General features: G+C 43.4%; 1 protein-coding gene across 1 annotated transcript in view; it reads right to left on the bottom strand.

Annotated features, from left to right (window-relative positions):
• LOC141054931 (pecanex-like protein 2) overlaps positions 1–16,978 on the bottom strand; it is a 2,173,030-nt gene that overhangs the window by 1,905,382 nt on the left and 250,670 nt on the right. Inside the window, exon 3 of the mRNA XM_073551818.1 lies at positions 1,567–1,663. Within this exon, the coding sequence (XP_073407919.1) occupies positions 1,567–1,663 (97 nt within the window). The remainder of the gene's footprint in view (positions 1–1,566; positions 1,664–16,978) is intronic.

Here is a 16,978-nt window from a genome sequence, read left to right on the forward strand (position 1 = left end):
AAAAAAAAAAAAAAGTAAAATAATTGAGTAAAGAGGGAAATAGGTGGGTGTTTTTTCAAATAAAGATGTAATTTTTGGTGTGTTTTCTTCTCTTTTTACTTTCTGGGTAAATAATGGGGGTGTCTGATAGGCAGCTCTCCATTACTAACCAGTGAGCTTGATGTCAGATGACATTACAAAGCTGACATCAACCCCACAATCCCATTGCCACCGCACCAAGGCAATCGTGAAGAGTGGAGGCTAAGTGCCAGATTTTGCGCATATAATGGATGCTTCATTTCTCGTATAGATGAACACTGGTCTTATGAGGCTGGGAAGAGGCTAATTTCTATGACCCTTTACAGTCTATTAATATCAGCTCCCAGGTTTTTGCTTGCTTTAGCTGTTTATTAAAAATAGGGAGAATCCCATGTCATTTTTATTAGGGTCCCCCCCTTTTTAATAATCTGCAAAGGCAAAGCAGATAGCTCAGCTAGGGACTGATAATAGGTTGGGAAGGTCCATGGATTTGGACCCCTTCCCAGAATAATAAGACCAGCTCACAGCTGTCTGCTTTCCCTTGGCTGGTTATTAAAAATAGGGACAGAAGATGATTGCACACATGACTCGCCCCTACTACTTTCAGGTTCTGTTGAGCCCCTCCACCACACATGCGGCCTTGCCTACTGCAAAATTTATGCAGCACCTGGCCATTTCCACTATTCTGATCAGACATTGATGACCTATCCTAATGTGCTATAAAATGGCATAGAAAAGCAATTTCACCATAGAATTTTGTGTTTCGTTGTCTGCTTGCATTCTTTGCATGGTAAAAAAGACTTCTGCAACCTGATTCTTCAGGTCAGTATGATTGCAGTCATAGCAAACTTGTATATTTGTTCGCTGTGTTTTCTTTATCATTTTTACTAAATTAAAAATTTACAAAGATAAAAAATTTGTTTTGTGCCACTATTTTTGGAAACTTGTAAACTTTTCACACGGCAGTCTGAGGTTATTATTGATACTATTTTGAGAGTACATACAATTTTTTTTTTCTTGCATTTGGAGGTTCGACAACTGAAAAATGTCAAGTTTGGAATTTGATTTTATTTCTGCCATATACCACATGGGTTAAAATATTGTTTTCAGTTGATACATCAGACTTTTATACAGTAGATGCAGTGATACCAAATGTTTATTTTTAAAAATTTAAAACTTTTTCTTTTACTTTTTCATTTTACTTTTTTTTGTCATTTAGGAGTACTGAAACTGTACAGTGGAAGCAATAAAATATTATTTTTCTTTATTCCACACACTAAAACTCAAAGATATTGGGATAGATTTACTATGCAATACCACAGAATTCTTGTGTGTGACAAAATAATTGTGTGCTTAAGAAACTTTATGCGTTTTCCTTGACATTTTATCTTTGAAGACTGTCAAGGTCACTGAAATATTATTTTCAATTACATATTATTTTAATGTCCTTATGAATTATTAACTTATTCTGTTTATTCCTAAAAACACGGCAACAAAAAAACAATGTATAACATAATAATTTAAGACAAACACCTATAACATACATACCAGTGAATCTGAAGAAATATTTCTATGAATATTTTGCAGACAACGCCTTCTATCTTGGCTTTTTAATTCTTCATCAGAATCTCTCTTCATATTGCACCTGAAACAGAAAGCATCGTAAATTACTGTATATGTTGACCCTTTTTAGTAGTAAGACATACCAGTGAATTCTAATTGAGAAGGTATTCCTGAGTATTCACAGGAGACGTGCCCAGCGAAACCTCCATGGGAGCGTGGCTTAAATGATAGGTGAGGCTCTACATTAACAGCCAATGATAGGCTCATTACTAGTTGTTTAACCTGCTAAATACAGATATCAATAGGGGCCGCAGGATTTAAATGGTTACGAAAAAGAGGGGGTCCATATTTCACCCTACTAATCCTCCATGAACATTAGGATGATAATGGTTGCTTTGGTAACCAGAGGCCTCTAGGTCTGCCAGCTACAGTGGCTGATTTAGCTGCCCAAGCACAATAGATGGCTTCCAGCCATACGACACAATCTTTTGTCCAAAAGCCATCTCAGTCAACTCTCCCATACACAGGAGCGCTAGCTCAGTCATGTACTCCTGTGTTCCTTATGAGAAAGCCACCAACTGACACTTCAGCCTGCAGCTTATCTCTTTGAGAACAATCAGTAGTTCAGAATAAGGCTACTTTTACATATCAGGTTTTTTCCGACAGGCAGGATCCGGCATCGCGCCGGAACGACGGATCCGACGGCAATTGTGAAAAACTGATGAAACAGATCCGTTTTTCCGCCGAATCTGTCTAGCGGATCCGGCAAAAATCCAGATTAGTTTCATCAGTATTCCATCCGTTTCTTCATTTTTTTTATCTGTTTTAAGACGGATCCGGTTTTTAAAAACGCCCATGGGAGGTTCCCAAATGTGATTGGCTACTGAAAACCTATATATACAGTGTTCCGACAGGCCATCTTTGATAGGTTGTAGAGGAGAGCAAGTGGCTCGCGAAGATAGAAGGCTTGATAGCAAACATTCTGAAGATCAATGTGGATTTTACTGTTGAGGCGAATCGTTTGAAAGCGATTTATTCTGGAGAAGGAGCGAGAGAGACAGCTGTGTATCATGCATCTACGCCGACAACGTTTGTCGATCCACCCCATCACAGCCAAGAGAATACTGTTTTTGAGCAAATTAAATCCTGCGGTCATTTGCCCAGACAACAGTTTGAGACAGTTCTGGAAGGATGCACTCAGATGCAAGAACTCGGGCGCATAGCTCTTTTCCTGACCCCTCTGGTGCTGCCACCCAGAACCCACAGGTGTACTAGAGGTGGCAGCAGCAGAGGGATGGGGTAAAGGAAAAGCTATATCCTAACCAGCAGATTCATGCCATGTAGTCAGCCACGACGCTCCAGCGCAAGGGGGTGGCAGCGAGGGATCAGATGTGAGGGAAGATTGGGAAGTTACAGATGGGCCGGGACTGTTGAAGTGTCCCTCAGTGGCAGACTCCTGAGGGATCGCACCAGAAGGGTTCAACTCTGCAGGCTCCCGAGTGCTGCAGATGGTGCTGAGGAATAAAGAGAAAAAACTATAATTAACATATTGATATTGCATGGCCCTGGCTGAAACAAAAAAAAGTGTTAGACATGTAAACATTTATTAAATGGGGTGGGTAATATTTACCTTCTGCTCACCATCATTCACCAGAGGAACGACAGGGCGTTGGCATATTTGTACTTGCTCCTGCGTCCTCCAGATCCACTCGGGGCCCGCATCTCTTTGTTGAACTCCTTCTTGAAGCGATCCCTGATTGACCGCCACCGCTTGACAATTTTCTTGCCTGAAAAGCACAAATTGGTTAGTATACAACACTTTACATCCAGCAACATAACTGAACTGTGTATACTTACGTGCTTGATTCTGGGCCCGAACATTGAGGTCCTCCCAGTTGGCCAAAAGTTGCTGGCATACTTGCTCCTAGTGCCGATGGGTCACAATGATATCGGGGTGGCGGTGGTCCCCCATATTACACAGTGGCTCCCGCTCTCAGATCAGATCGATGAGGAGGTCGATATCTAGCCCGGCCTAATCATCATCTGAGTCAGGAGCACACTGTGAAGTCTGTTAAAAAAGCCAAAAAACTAAAACATTAGGCTCAAAATAACAACATAAAGTAGAAAAAAATAAAATAATTAAACAAATAAAGGTGCTTACCCGATGTCAACTGCCTGGGGGCTCACGCCGACGACCCTGGGAGGAGCTTTGAGGACCTCTGGATCGAACACCAGAATCAGAAGACTATAAAATAAAAACAAACAAAAATTATGTGCTTGGATGTAGGGTTATGTGTTGTGTGCAGTGTGGTGTCTGTAATGATCACTTTTTATGTGTTGTGTGTAGTGTGATGATGTATTTCTGCGATGCATGCAAGAAACGTACCAATTGCGAGCTCACTCCAGGTATCTCTCCACCCCTTCGGTCTTCTTCTGGAAGCACTTCTTCTGCTGCTGCAGCTTCTTGTTATACAAAAATTATAGATTAATATATATATATATATATATATATAGGGGTCCAAAAGTAGGTGGAAAGTATGTTTAAAATAGGGTAATGAAACATTTCCTAATAAATGGATTGGCCACAGAGGCCCACTTGATTGGTCGGCACATTCACCAGACTTGATCCCAATGGATTTGTTCTTTTTGGGAGAATTCAAGGACAAAGTTTATAGTCGAAAATCAAATAGTGTCAGTGATTTGAAAAATTACATAAGAGATGCATTTAAAAAAATTAATACCCAAGGAGACTTGTGCAAAATTGTTTGTCGAAGCATAGGGCAGACTTCAAAGCTGTGCAAATTGTGATGGAAAACAGTTTGAGCACCTGCGTTGATAAAATTTAAGGGCTTTTGTATTATTGTTCAGAATAAAATTTAATTGTCAATATTATGCTTGTGTTACTAAATATAATTTTACATATAAATCAGAATAAATGTTATTTTCAGTCCACTTTCTTTTGGGACACCCTGTATTGATATTGATATAGGTATAGATATAAATAAAGATATAGATAGATCGTAAACATGGCCAAAAAAAAAGGGTACATCATTAAAAACAAAAACAAAAAAAATATTTACCTCAAAGCGCTGACGACGCGGGAGAGGGCTCCCAGAAGAAGACATGTCTGTCGCTGTATGGCTGTAGCTGTCTGGCTGGCCTGGCTCTGTGGCTGGCTGCTCTGCAGCTGCTGGCTGCTCTGTGGCTGGCCACGCTCTCTCGCTGGCTCCGCTCTGTCGCTGGCTGGCCCCGCTCTGTCGCTGGCCGCTCTGCGGCTGGATGCTCTGCGGCTGTCCAGTTTTTTGCCGCAGACAAAAACGTTACTAGAGATGCTTTTTCCAGATATCGTAATCAAAATTTTAGCCGGATCCAGCGAAAACCGGAAGAAATGGAAGGCCATGCGGCACAATCCGGCGCTAATACAATTCAATGAGAGAAAAACGGTTTCGGCGACAGATTTTGCCTGATCCGGTTTTTCTAAAAGTAGCCGGATCTTGCCTGTCGGAAAAAACCTGATGTGTAAAAGCAGCCTTAGACATCCACTGTCGACATTCCCCCAAATATCATTCGCCAGTTAACCAATCGGCTAAATCTATCAATGTTGGCACACAGTCTAATACAGACCTGGGCAAAGTGCAGTCTGAGAGCCACATCCAGCCTGCTGGCTATTCCTGTATGGCCTGCGATTTGAGACCGCTGATGGGTTGAAAACACTGGCGCATGATCTGCACCATGAGACTGCCTTTCCGTGAACAGGCATCCTGATTTAACTACTATTTATGCAAATAGCAATTTATTTAATGGTGAAAAGGGAGCCACTGGCTCCTTCTTCCATCATTCAGCGTATGTGACTGGAGATGCTATAATGTAATTGCATAGCCTTTGTGGTGCGCAACATCAGAGTACCCAGCAAGGACAGAAGCAGATATTTTGTCTAACATCCCAGATTACTGCATAGTCTTGCTCATGTAGTAAAAAATTATGCTACATAATGCCCCAAATTACCCTAAACTCTAAATTGAAACACCACTAAGCCCCCCCAAAAAAACTAATATTTCTTATTATAACCCTAGATTACATGGACCAAAACTGATGAGGGCCTCATTGTCCAGGGCGAGTGCCTCATCCCGTTGCGGAGCCTAGAAAAGAAAGAAAAACATTAATCTTGTAAAGATTTGGAAATGAAAAAGATAGAAAATAAGACAGAAAAGAAGCAAGATTGAAGAGGAAAAACAGGCCAGAAAAAAGTCAGGGGAAAAAAAAAAAAAAAGAGTACGATCAGTCAGTCTATACTTACACGCAGTCTCTCAGCCTGCACTTGGACTGGCTGCTCCTACTGTTTCTCCGCTGACGTGGACGATGAGGTCTGAAAAAGAAAAAAAATTAATTTACCACATGTGTAGATGCGACAGAGATTACTTACCAATCGGTAGGGCAGGAAGGTACTCACTTCACTCTCCGCTTGTGCCAGTTCACCAGAGCCAGTGTAAATTCCTCTCCAGAAGACATGCTGCAATAAAAAAAAGAAACATTAGTACATAATAAATTGAGAAAAAAGGACAGGCAGACATTAGATTTAATACTCACATTATTCCAGTTGATGCTTCTCTCTTGCAGGCTGTAGGATGCATCTCTCTTGCAGGCTGTAGAGTAGTGGATTGCCAGTGCCAATACCTTTTTTTATATACACTACCCCCCCAAACAATGTTTCTTTGTGTAGGGGGTGATTTAACCCCTTAGTGACAGAGCCAATTTTTTTAATTCTGACCAATGTCACTTTATGTGGTGATAACTCTGGAACACTTCAACAAATCACATTGATTTTGAGATTGTTTTTTCATGGCTCATTATAATTTATGATAATGGTAAACTTAGGTTGATAAGTTTTGTGTTTATTTCTAAAAAGTTTCAGAAATTTGACAAAAATGTAAAAAAATTGCAATTTTCAAAAGTTGAATGATTATCCCTTTAATCCAGATAGTCATACTACACAAAAACATTAAGAAATAATATTTCCCACATTTTTAAAATGCTAATTTATTTTATTAGCCTTTTAGGAGGTTTAATAATGTAGCAGCAATTTTTCATTTTTTCAAGTTAATTTACAAAATTTATTTTTTCGAGGGACCTATCCAGGTTTGAAGTGACTTTGGGGGTCCTATATATTGGAAGACCCCAAATGTGATACCATTTTAAAAACAGCACCCCTCGACATATTGAAAACTGCTGTCAAATAGTTTACTAACCCTTCAGGTGATTTTCAGGAATTAATGCAAAGTGGTATAGCAGGAATGAAAAAGTGTTTGCTTACCACCTAAATGTCACTAACTTCTGAACTGACCGCTATAGCCATGAGACTCTAAAGGGGGTTTTACACATAGCGATATCGCTAGCAATATCGCTATAACATCAACGATTTTGTGACGTTATAGTGATATTGCTAGCGATATCGCTATGTGTGATACTTACCTCTGACCGGCTCCCCCGCTGTCCATCGCTGATCGTGCAAGATCGCCCGGCTCCATTTCTCGTCGGGCGCTTCCTGCTGGGCGACGTGTGGAGGCGGGCGGGAGGACGTCAGGATCGCCGCGTCTGAAAGGTAAGTATCGTCCGCTGTATCGCTGCTGTATCGCTGTGAGATCTGCCTGTGTGGCAGCTCACTAGCGATCATTTAGCGATGCACCAGCGATCCTGACCGGGTCGTATCATGGTCGGGATCGCTGGTGAATCGCTGCATGTAAAAGGGCCTTTAGGCCGCTATTTGGCCATGAACTGCTATGGTAAACATCAGGACCACACAATCATGATCTCGGTGTGTCAATTAGATTAAAGCAGAAGCACCCACAATCTATTAACCATTTATTAGATGTAGTCACTTTTGACAGCAGCAACTAAGGGGTTAAACAGATATGGATGGTGCCAACACTAATCATTTGTGATACAGCAAGTCAGCTATAGTGTACAGCAGACAGCTGCTGGATTGTCACCTGTATGGGGATGCTATTCTCTTATATCTAAGGTCAGTAAAAAGACATATTAGCTGTCATTAAGGAGATAAACCACTGTCTAGACAAGTTAATTAAAAAAACGCATGCGTCCAAAAATGCAGGCGTGTGCATGTCCATGCACACGCATGCGTTTCCATAGACTGTAATGTGTTGTTTTGACACATTCCGTGCGCAAGCGAACGCATGCGTTTTTTTAACGACTTTGGGCGGACCCAAAAATGCAACAAGTTGTGTCTGGTGCGTCTAGGCGCACACCTAGAAAAAACGCATAAGCATTAAATCGCAGTCGAATGCGTGCAAACGCAAGACCATGCGCACGCCTTGTTAAACATAGGTGCACATGACGCATGCGATTGGATGCGCACGGTGCGCTGCGCAAAAAAACGCTAATGTGAAACCAGCCTGAAACAGTTCTTGAAATAGTTTGATTGAGGATTATCTGCTCAGCATTTCCCACTCTATAACATGGAGTCCATATAGAGAAGGCATGCACATACAATAGGACAGGTTCTCTTTAAAATATTCCTGACCAGATACAACTGCCTGTAGACATCTGTCTTCCATGACACATGCCTTAATCTTTGCTTATTATGATACCTCTAATATACACTTAATTAACTATGGAAACACACATACATAAAAAAAATCAAGCACATGACGCACACACCGCATATGAGCCTTTTTTGTAAATTTTGGTTTCACATTTCCTACCATATATGACTTCCATCCAATTGCATTTTTAGACTTGAAAAATAATGGATAATATCTAATTCAAACATATTGATACTATGAAATACCATAAGAATATCTCACGAGCCTTTAATTAGTGACGGGGCCAGTTTTTAAAATACTGGCCAGTGTCACTTTATGTGGTGATAACTCTGGAACGCTTCAACAAACCCCATTGATTTTGAGATTTTTTTTTCATGGCACATTATAATTTATCATAATGGAAAATTTAGGTTGATATGTTTTGTGTTAAGTTATAAAAAATATCAGAAATTTGACAAAAATGTAAAAAAAATTCCAATTTTCAAAGTTTGAATGATTATCTCATCAATCCAGATAGTCATACCACAGAAATACCACAGAAAAACATTCATCAATCCAGATAGTCATACCACAGAAAAACATTAATAAATAACATTTCCCACATGCCTGCTTTACATCAGCACCCTCTTTAAAACACTAATTGATTTTGTTAGCCTTTTAGGAGGTTTAAAAATGTAGCAGTAATTTTTCATTTTTTCAAGGAAATTTACAAAATTTATTTTTTTGGAGGGACCGATCCAGGTTTGAAGTGTCTTTGGGGGTGCTATATATTGGAAAACCCCAAAAGGGATATTATTTTAAAAATAGCACCTTCTGACATATTGAAAACTGCTGTCAGGTAGCTTAATAACCTTTCAGGTGATTTTCAGGACTTAATGCAAAGTGGTATAGCAGGAATGAAAAAGTGGTTGTTTACCACCTCAATGTCGCTGACTTCTGAACAGGCCGCTATAGCCAGGAGACTCTGAGGCTGCTATTTGGCCATGACCTGCTATGGCAAACATCAGGACCACACAATCATGATCTCGGTGTGTCAATTAGATTAAAGCAGAAGCCCCCACAATCTACCATTTATTTGATGTAGTCATTTTTTACAGGAGCAAATAAGGGGTTAAACAGATATGGACGGTGCCAACACTCATCGTTGGTGATACAACAAGTTGTCAGCTATAGTGTACAGCCAACAGCTGCTGGATTGTCACCTGTTTGGGGATGAAATTCTCTTATATCTCAGGTCAGTAAAAAGACGTATTGGCGGTCATTAAGGGTTTAAGTTGTGAGGGTTCCCAATGTGGCCTTGCTATAATAACACCTTTGCTGTGTTATGAAAATTTGTCAGCAAATCATTTATTACTTAAAAATCTAATCCATGACAAAATGCAATACATCTAATATATAATTGGCAATCGGCTCTGTCACAGCTTCCGGCAATTGTGTCACTATCCCACAATCCACCACGCCACACAGGAAGTACACCGACCGCCATATTGGACTACCCAAGTGATGGGTATTCCAATATGGCACCCGGTGTTGGTACCTGGCCCTTGCGCAGTATCACCAGCAGGACCCCCACCAGCACACCCACCGCTGCCGACGGGACACCTGCCGTCGACAGATCATACTTACCCCCCTGGCGCGTCTCTGCAGCCCCCCTGCTTCTCTCATGCCTTCCTTCAGCAGTCACGTGGTACCGCTCATTAAAGTCATGAATATGCACATATTCATGACTTTAATGAGTGGTACCATGTGACCGCTGAAGGAAGGAAGAGTTGCCGGAGACGCAGGGGCTGCAGAGACCACGCCAGGAGGGGGTAAGTATAAGCGATATTCACCTGTCTCTGGTCCATCGCTGCACGTCGCCCTGTCCTCCGCGTCCTCTGCCTGTGATGTTCAGACAGCAGAGGGCGCGATGACGTGGTTAGTGCGTGCCATGCTCTCTGCCTGACCGTCACTGTCAGAGAACCGGGCACACAGCAGCGAGCAGCGATAGACCGGAGACAGGTGAAAATCGCAGGTGCCGGGGCCCTGAGCCAGCGGTGAAACCGACACCTGTCCCCAGCGACGAGAGGTGAGTATGTCATTTTTTTATTTACAGCAGGAGCGTCAGCAGCATATGGGGCCAATTCTATGGATCATTTTATGGCTGCATAATCTATGGAGCATTTTATGGGGGCATAATCTATGGGGCATTTTATAGGGGCATAATATATGGAGCATTTTATGGGGGAATAATCTGTGGAGCACTTTATGGGCATAATCTATGGAGCATTTAATGAGAGCATAATCTATAGAGCATTTTATGGGGGCGTAATCTATGGAGCATTTTATGGAGCATAATCTATGGAGCATCTTATGGGGCATATTCAATGGAGCATTTTATGGGGGCATAATCTGTGGAGCATTTTATGGGGCATAATCTATAAAGCATCTTATGGGGAATAATCTATGGAGCATTTTATGGGGGCATAATCTATGGAGCATTTTATGCGGGCATAATCTATGGAGCATTTTATGGGGACATAATCTATGGAGCATCTTATGGGGGCATAATCTGTGGAGTATTTTATGGGGCATAAGTTATGGAGCATTTTATGGGGGCATAATCTGTGGAGTATTTTATGGGGCATAAGTTATGGAGCATTTTATGGGGCATAATCTATGGAGCATTTTATGGGGGCATAATCTATGGAGCTCCTTATGGGGGCATAATCTGTCGAGCATTTTATGGGGCATAATCTATGGAGCATTTTATGGGGCATATTCTATGGAGCATTTTATGTGGGCATAATCTATGGAGCATCTTATGGGGGCATAATCTATGGAGCATTTTATGGGGCATGATCTATGGAGCATTTTATGGGGGTATAATCTGTGGAGCATTTTATGAGGCATAATCTATGGAGCATATTATGGGGCATATTCTATGGAGCATCTTTTGCAGGCATAACCTATGGAGCATTTTATGGGGCATAATCTATGGAGCATTTAATGGGGGCATAATCTATGGAGCATTTTATGGGGGCGTAATCTATGGAGCATTTTATGGAGCTTAATCTATGGAGCATCTTATAGGGCATATTCAATGGAGCATTTTATGGGGGCATAATCTGTGGAGCATTTTATGGGGCATAATCTATAAAGCATTTTATGGGGAATAATCTATGGAGCATTTTATGGGGGCCTAATCTATGGAGCATTTTATGGGGGCATAATCTATGGAGCATTTTATGCGGGCATAATCTATGGAGCATTTTATGGGGGCATAGTCTATGGAGCATCTTATGGGGCATAATCTGTGGAGTATTTTATGGGGCATAAGTTATGGAGCATTTTATGGGGCACAATCTATGGAGCATTTTATGGAGGCATAATCTATGGAGCATTTTATGGGGGCATAATCTATGGAGCATCTTAAGGGGGCATAATCTATGGGACATTTTATGGGGGCATAATCTATGGAGCACCTTATGGGGGCATAATCTGTGGAGCATTTTATGGGGCATAATCTATGGAGCATTTTATGGGGGTATAATCTATGGAGCATTTTATGGGGCATAATCTATGGAGCATTTTATGGGGTATAATCTGTGGAGCATTTTATGAGGCATAATCTATGGAGCATATTATGGGGCATATTCTATGGAGCATCTTATGCAGGCATAACCTATGGAGCATTTTATGGGGCATAATCTATGGAGCATTTTATGGGGGCATAATCAATGGAGCATTTTATGGGGGAATAATCTGTGGAGCATCTTATGAGGGCGTAATCTATGGAGCATCTTATTCTATGGAGCATCTCATGGGGCATAATCTATGGAACATTTTATGGGGGCATAATCTATGGAGCATCTTAAGGGGCATAATCTATGGAGCATTTTATGGGGCATAATCTATGGAGCATTTTATGGGGGTATAATCTGTGGAGCATTTTATGAGGCATAATCTATGGAGCATATTATGGGGCATATTCTATGGAGCATCTTATGCAGGCATAACCTATGGAGCATTTTATGGGGCATAATCTATGGAGCATTTTATGGGGGCATAATCTGTGGAGCATCTTATGAGGGCATAATCTATGGAGCATCTTATTCTATGGAGCATCTCATGGGGCATAATCTATGGAACATTTTATGGGGCATAATCTATGGAGCATCTTAAGGGGCATAATCTAGGGAGAATTTTATGGGGGCATAATCTAGGGAGCATTTTATGAGAAATAATCTGTAGAGCATCTTATGGGGGCATAATCTGTGGAGCATTTTATGGGGGGCATAATCTATGGAGCATTTTAATGGGGTATAATCTATGAAGCATTTTATGGGGGTATAACCTTTATGGAGCAGCATATGGGGCATATTATTCTATGGAGCATCTTATGGGGCCATTATTAACCTTTGTGCACCATTATATGGGGTGTATTTTGTATGGAGCATCTTATGGGGCCATCATGAACTGTATGGAGCATTATATGGGGCTCCTGATTCAATATGGATATTCAAATACATTTAACCTACTGATGTCTCAATTAATTTTACTTTTATTGGTATCTATTTTTATTTTTTAAATTTACCAGTAGCTGCTGCATTTTCCACCCTAGGCTTATACGTGAGTCAATAGGTTTTCCCAGTTTTTTGTGGCAAAATTAGGGGGTCAGCTTATACTTGGGTTGGCTTATACACGAGTATATATGGTACATATACACAGTATAATGTCCCCACATGCACTTACACATGCACGTACTTACACACACACGCTTACACAGACACATACATACACAAAGTATAATGTCCCCACATGCACATACACTCACGTGCATACACACACATATACATGCAGATACACACATACGCACACAAAGTGTAATGTCCCCACACACACATTCATGTGCACGCACATACACACATGGAAGCTCTCACATACAAACACATATGCACATGCATACACACACAGTATAATGAAACCACATACACGCCCGTGCATACACACACGCAGATATACACATGTAGATACACACACACATACAAACGCATGCACACACAGTATAATGTTGCAACACGCACATACACACAAACACGCATACACACAGTATAATGTCCCTAAATACTCATACACACACACACATGCACACACATATACACACACACAATCACGCACATACACACGCAAGCACAAACATACGCACATACACACGAAAGTGCATACATGCCTGTGCATACCCACACGCAGATAAGCACATACACAGGCACGCACATACACACATGCATACGCATACACACAGCATAATATCCCCATACACACAAACACACATGCCCATGCATACACACACAGATACACACGCACTCACAAACACGCATACACATGCGTATACACACAGTATAATGTCCGCACGTACACATGCACGCACACACACATGCAAGCATACACATACACACAGTATAATGTCTCCACATGCGCAGATACACTGACGCACATAAACATGCAAGCATGGACATACACACATACTCACGCGCGTACACACACAAACACACAGTATAATGTCCGCACACACACGCACATACATGGTCGGACTGGGGTGTCTGGGTCCCACCAGGGGAATGGACTCTAGGGGACCACCCTACAGCTATATGCAAATATCTGTCAGTCATTTATTCTGATTACAGTGGAGCATCAGCTGTAAAACACAGGCGGCTCCTGCACATCTACTGTGCGCCCCATAACTGGATGTATAATTATGGTAGTTACATTAATGGGATTTTTTGGTTAAAACAAGTTATCACCGATCCATGGGTGTGTAAGGGGGTGGCATTGCTATGGACAGTAGAGACAAGGTGCCCCTTTAATAGACAGCACCCCCTTGGTTAGATCAGTGGGACATTCTGCACTTCCCTGCTGTAAAGGCTGTTTTGGTTTCATCTGCCTGACTACAGAGGGGAGGGGCTGCTTTTCTGTGTGGAGAAGAGGAGATTTCTGCAGGAAGCATACTGGGCCTGCCTGAGCTGTGGGGAAAAGAACATTTAGGCTGAGACTGTGACTTTGTAAACTATTCTAGGGATTAAAAGGTGGCTTTCCTGCCTTGCTGCCAGAAGCCACGAAGAGAAGACAAGAAAGGAACAGGCTTGGATTCTTCACACAAGGACAAGACCACGTTGCAAAGAGCTTCCAGGGAGGACATCATCTTGCAGAGAACTACAGGGGGCCCCCAGGAAGGAACTTAGACACCAACTTTACCATGAGTGTTAACCCTGTGTGTGCCCATGTTTAGGGCTTAGGATAGGCTGGAATAGACAGAGCACGGTAGCCGTGCGGCCGGAGTGTAGCAGCGGCCAGTCAGGTTATAGTTAGAGCAGCAGCATACAGTATCAGCTGGACATGGTAACGAAGTGATAGGGCGAGGCTGACATGACGCTGGGAGGGTGAAACAACGCAGGTACAGCTGAGGGGGGTAGAAGATGAGCCGAGAGGTAAGGGTTTGTGAAAAAGGGGATATGACATAGGTAGTAGAGGTGGGGTTAGGTAGACAAAAGGATTGACCAGGGCTAGTGAAGCCCTTTCTGATCTCCCAAGGACTGGACAGCAAGACGACCACCAGCCTCTCCCACTCAGAAGCCGCCCGTAGGACTCACCGGTATGGAGGAACTGTTAGGGAAGCGTCAGCAGGCAGCCAGCATGCATCCTCTGGGGTGGCTGGAGGATTCCATAAATAAGATCCTAGGCACCAGCGGGGGGTCCCATCAGGTCCTGGTGTTCAACCTCCGGGAGGTCAGGAGCGGGGTCCCAGAGGAAGCGGGCGGCAGTAGGGCACAGTAGTTGGAGGGGCTCAGTACAGCAGGGACAATTGGGGGGCAACCCTGCAGTGGATGGCTCTCGCCCCGGCATGCAGGGACAAAGAGCGCAGCACAGTGGCCCCCCCGCAGAGCAGGCCACACATGGCAGCGACCCCCCCCCGTGGCATTAGATTGCCGGAGCGGCAGCCCCCTTGCGCTACAACAGCAGCTCCGGTCCCTCAACCCCGCCATGGGAGGCTCACAGCGCGGCGGCCCCTGCACTGAACAATGCGGCGACGGCACCGCTGATAGGTGCACTGAGGCCCACAGCACTAGGGCCTCCCGCAATGCAGGCGGAAGTAACGCTGAACACCAGACACGGGCGCTGCCATCTTGTTTCCGGGGTCCTTCAGAAAGGACCCCTGGAAATATGGCGTCCAGGAAGGTGCCTGATCAAATTTTGCATAGTAGGAGGATGGCCACGGTAATGCCTGAGGGGAATGGAAGGCCCTGTAGACCTGCCCGCAATACTAGGCCCCCTGAAAGCCTGTCATTAGACATGCCTGTTAGAGCACAGCGCCGCGCTAGAAGTCCCTCGGGGGACCATCAGAGCCCAGGGGATGTGAGGAGGAGCAGGCTGTGGCAGACTAGGGACAACAACATGTTACCAGAGCAAGATTCGGGGAGGAGAGGCACAGACACCGGGCAGCTAAGTCTTGAGCCAGTGGATACGCAGCCATTCAGGGCCTCCGAGCCAAGCATCACAGAACCTGTGTGGCACCCCGACCAGGACCAATCCGATGTGGAGGACAACGTGGAGGATTCCATAACCGTGACAGCCGGAGGGACATCAACGCCCTGGCGGCCTGGTAATTATGGCTCTGTGTTTTGTTCTTCCTTGGTAGTGGGCCCGTCAAATAGGGGTGGGGGTGATCATGAAATACCAAGAGAATATGTAATTCCCAGCACACCGACCACCAGTTCACCCAGCAACAAATTGATTGCGTTGCTGACAAGCTTACAGAATAGGCTAGACCGCTTAGAGAGGTCAGGGCCAGCAAATCTAGCAGCATGGACTAGCCCGTACACTCCGCAAAGGGGGCGCTACTGTGAGTGAAAGTGCCATGGGGCAGTCCAAAACAATGCCATTAGGGGAGGAGAATAGTCATTCGGACGACAGGGCACGGGGGGAGGTATACATTTATTTATCAGGGCCCTTAGGCGCTCATCTTAAGAAAGAAGTGGAAGACAAAATTTGGAAAGATGAGTACGTGGATATTTTCTCACTTTTGCCTTCGGATAAGTTGAGTTTTGAGAGGTTTGGAAAAGGGGGACTAAAAAGGATGAAGAGGAAGGCCGGCGAGGTTCGGTGACACCGCAAACATTTACGAATTGGTTACAGGCCTTCGCTATCTGGGCAAGCTTTATAGGTGAGAAAGCGCCTGAAAATTGCTCGCAGCTCTTTTGCTATATGGACTCCATTGGGGAAGCTTACAGGTCATATGGGGGCCATGCGTGGTTACGTCATGACGAGCAATTTCGCCAGCGTAAGGCCATTCGTTCTTCGATTAGATGGGATCAGAAAGATATTAGCCTCTGGTTAAAATTTATGGCACATAATCATAGACATGGAAACCCCTTTCAGGGGTGGGCCGGTAATTCCGGCCATGCTGGGTATGGGTCACGAAGCCAGCCGGCAGGTAGTTTTCAGGCTCGAGGAGGAACGCAAAAAACTGGTTTGTGTTGGCAATTTAATGACAGCCAATCTAAATTCAGACCCGGCTGCAGATTCAAACACGTATGTGCAACATGTAACGGGTCCACTCATGGGGCAGCCAAATGTTTCAGCAGGAACAGCGGAAAGGCAAGAGGACAAGGTTTTGGTCAGGGGTCAAACATCAATCAAGCTACACATGATGCTCCCATATCTAAATAGATACCCTGACAGAGCCAAAGCAGACCTGCTAACACGAGGCTTCAGAGACTGTTTCATTATTCCTTCCCCAACATTTAAAATGCAAAAGAATTGAAAAAATCTTCGTTCGGCCTGTCAGCACTCAGAGGTGG

Source organism: Dendrobates tinctorius, unplaced genomic scaffold (genome assembly GCF_039654945.1).
Source record: "Dendrobates tinctorius isolate UK_male_01 unplaced genomic scaffold, ASM3965494v1 ptg000181l, whole genome shotgun sequence".
Classification (NCBI taxonomy): Eukaryota; Metazoa; Chordata; class Amphibia; order Anura; family Dendrobatidae; genus Dendrobates; species Dendrobates tinctorius.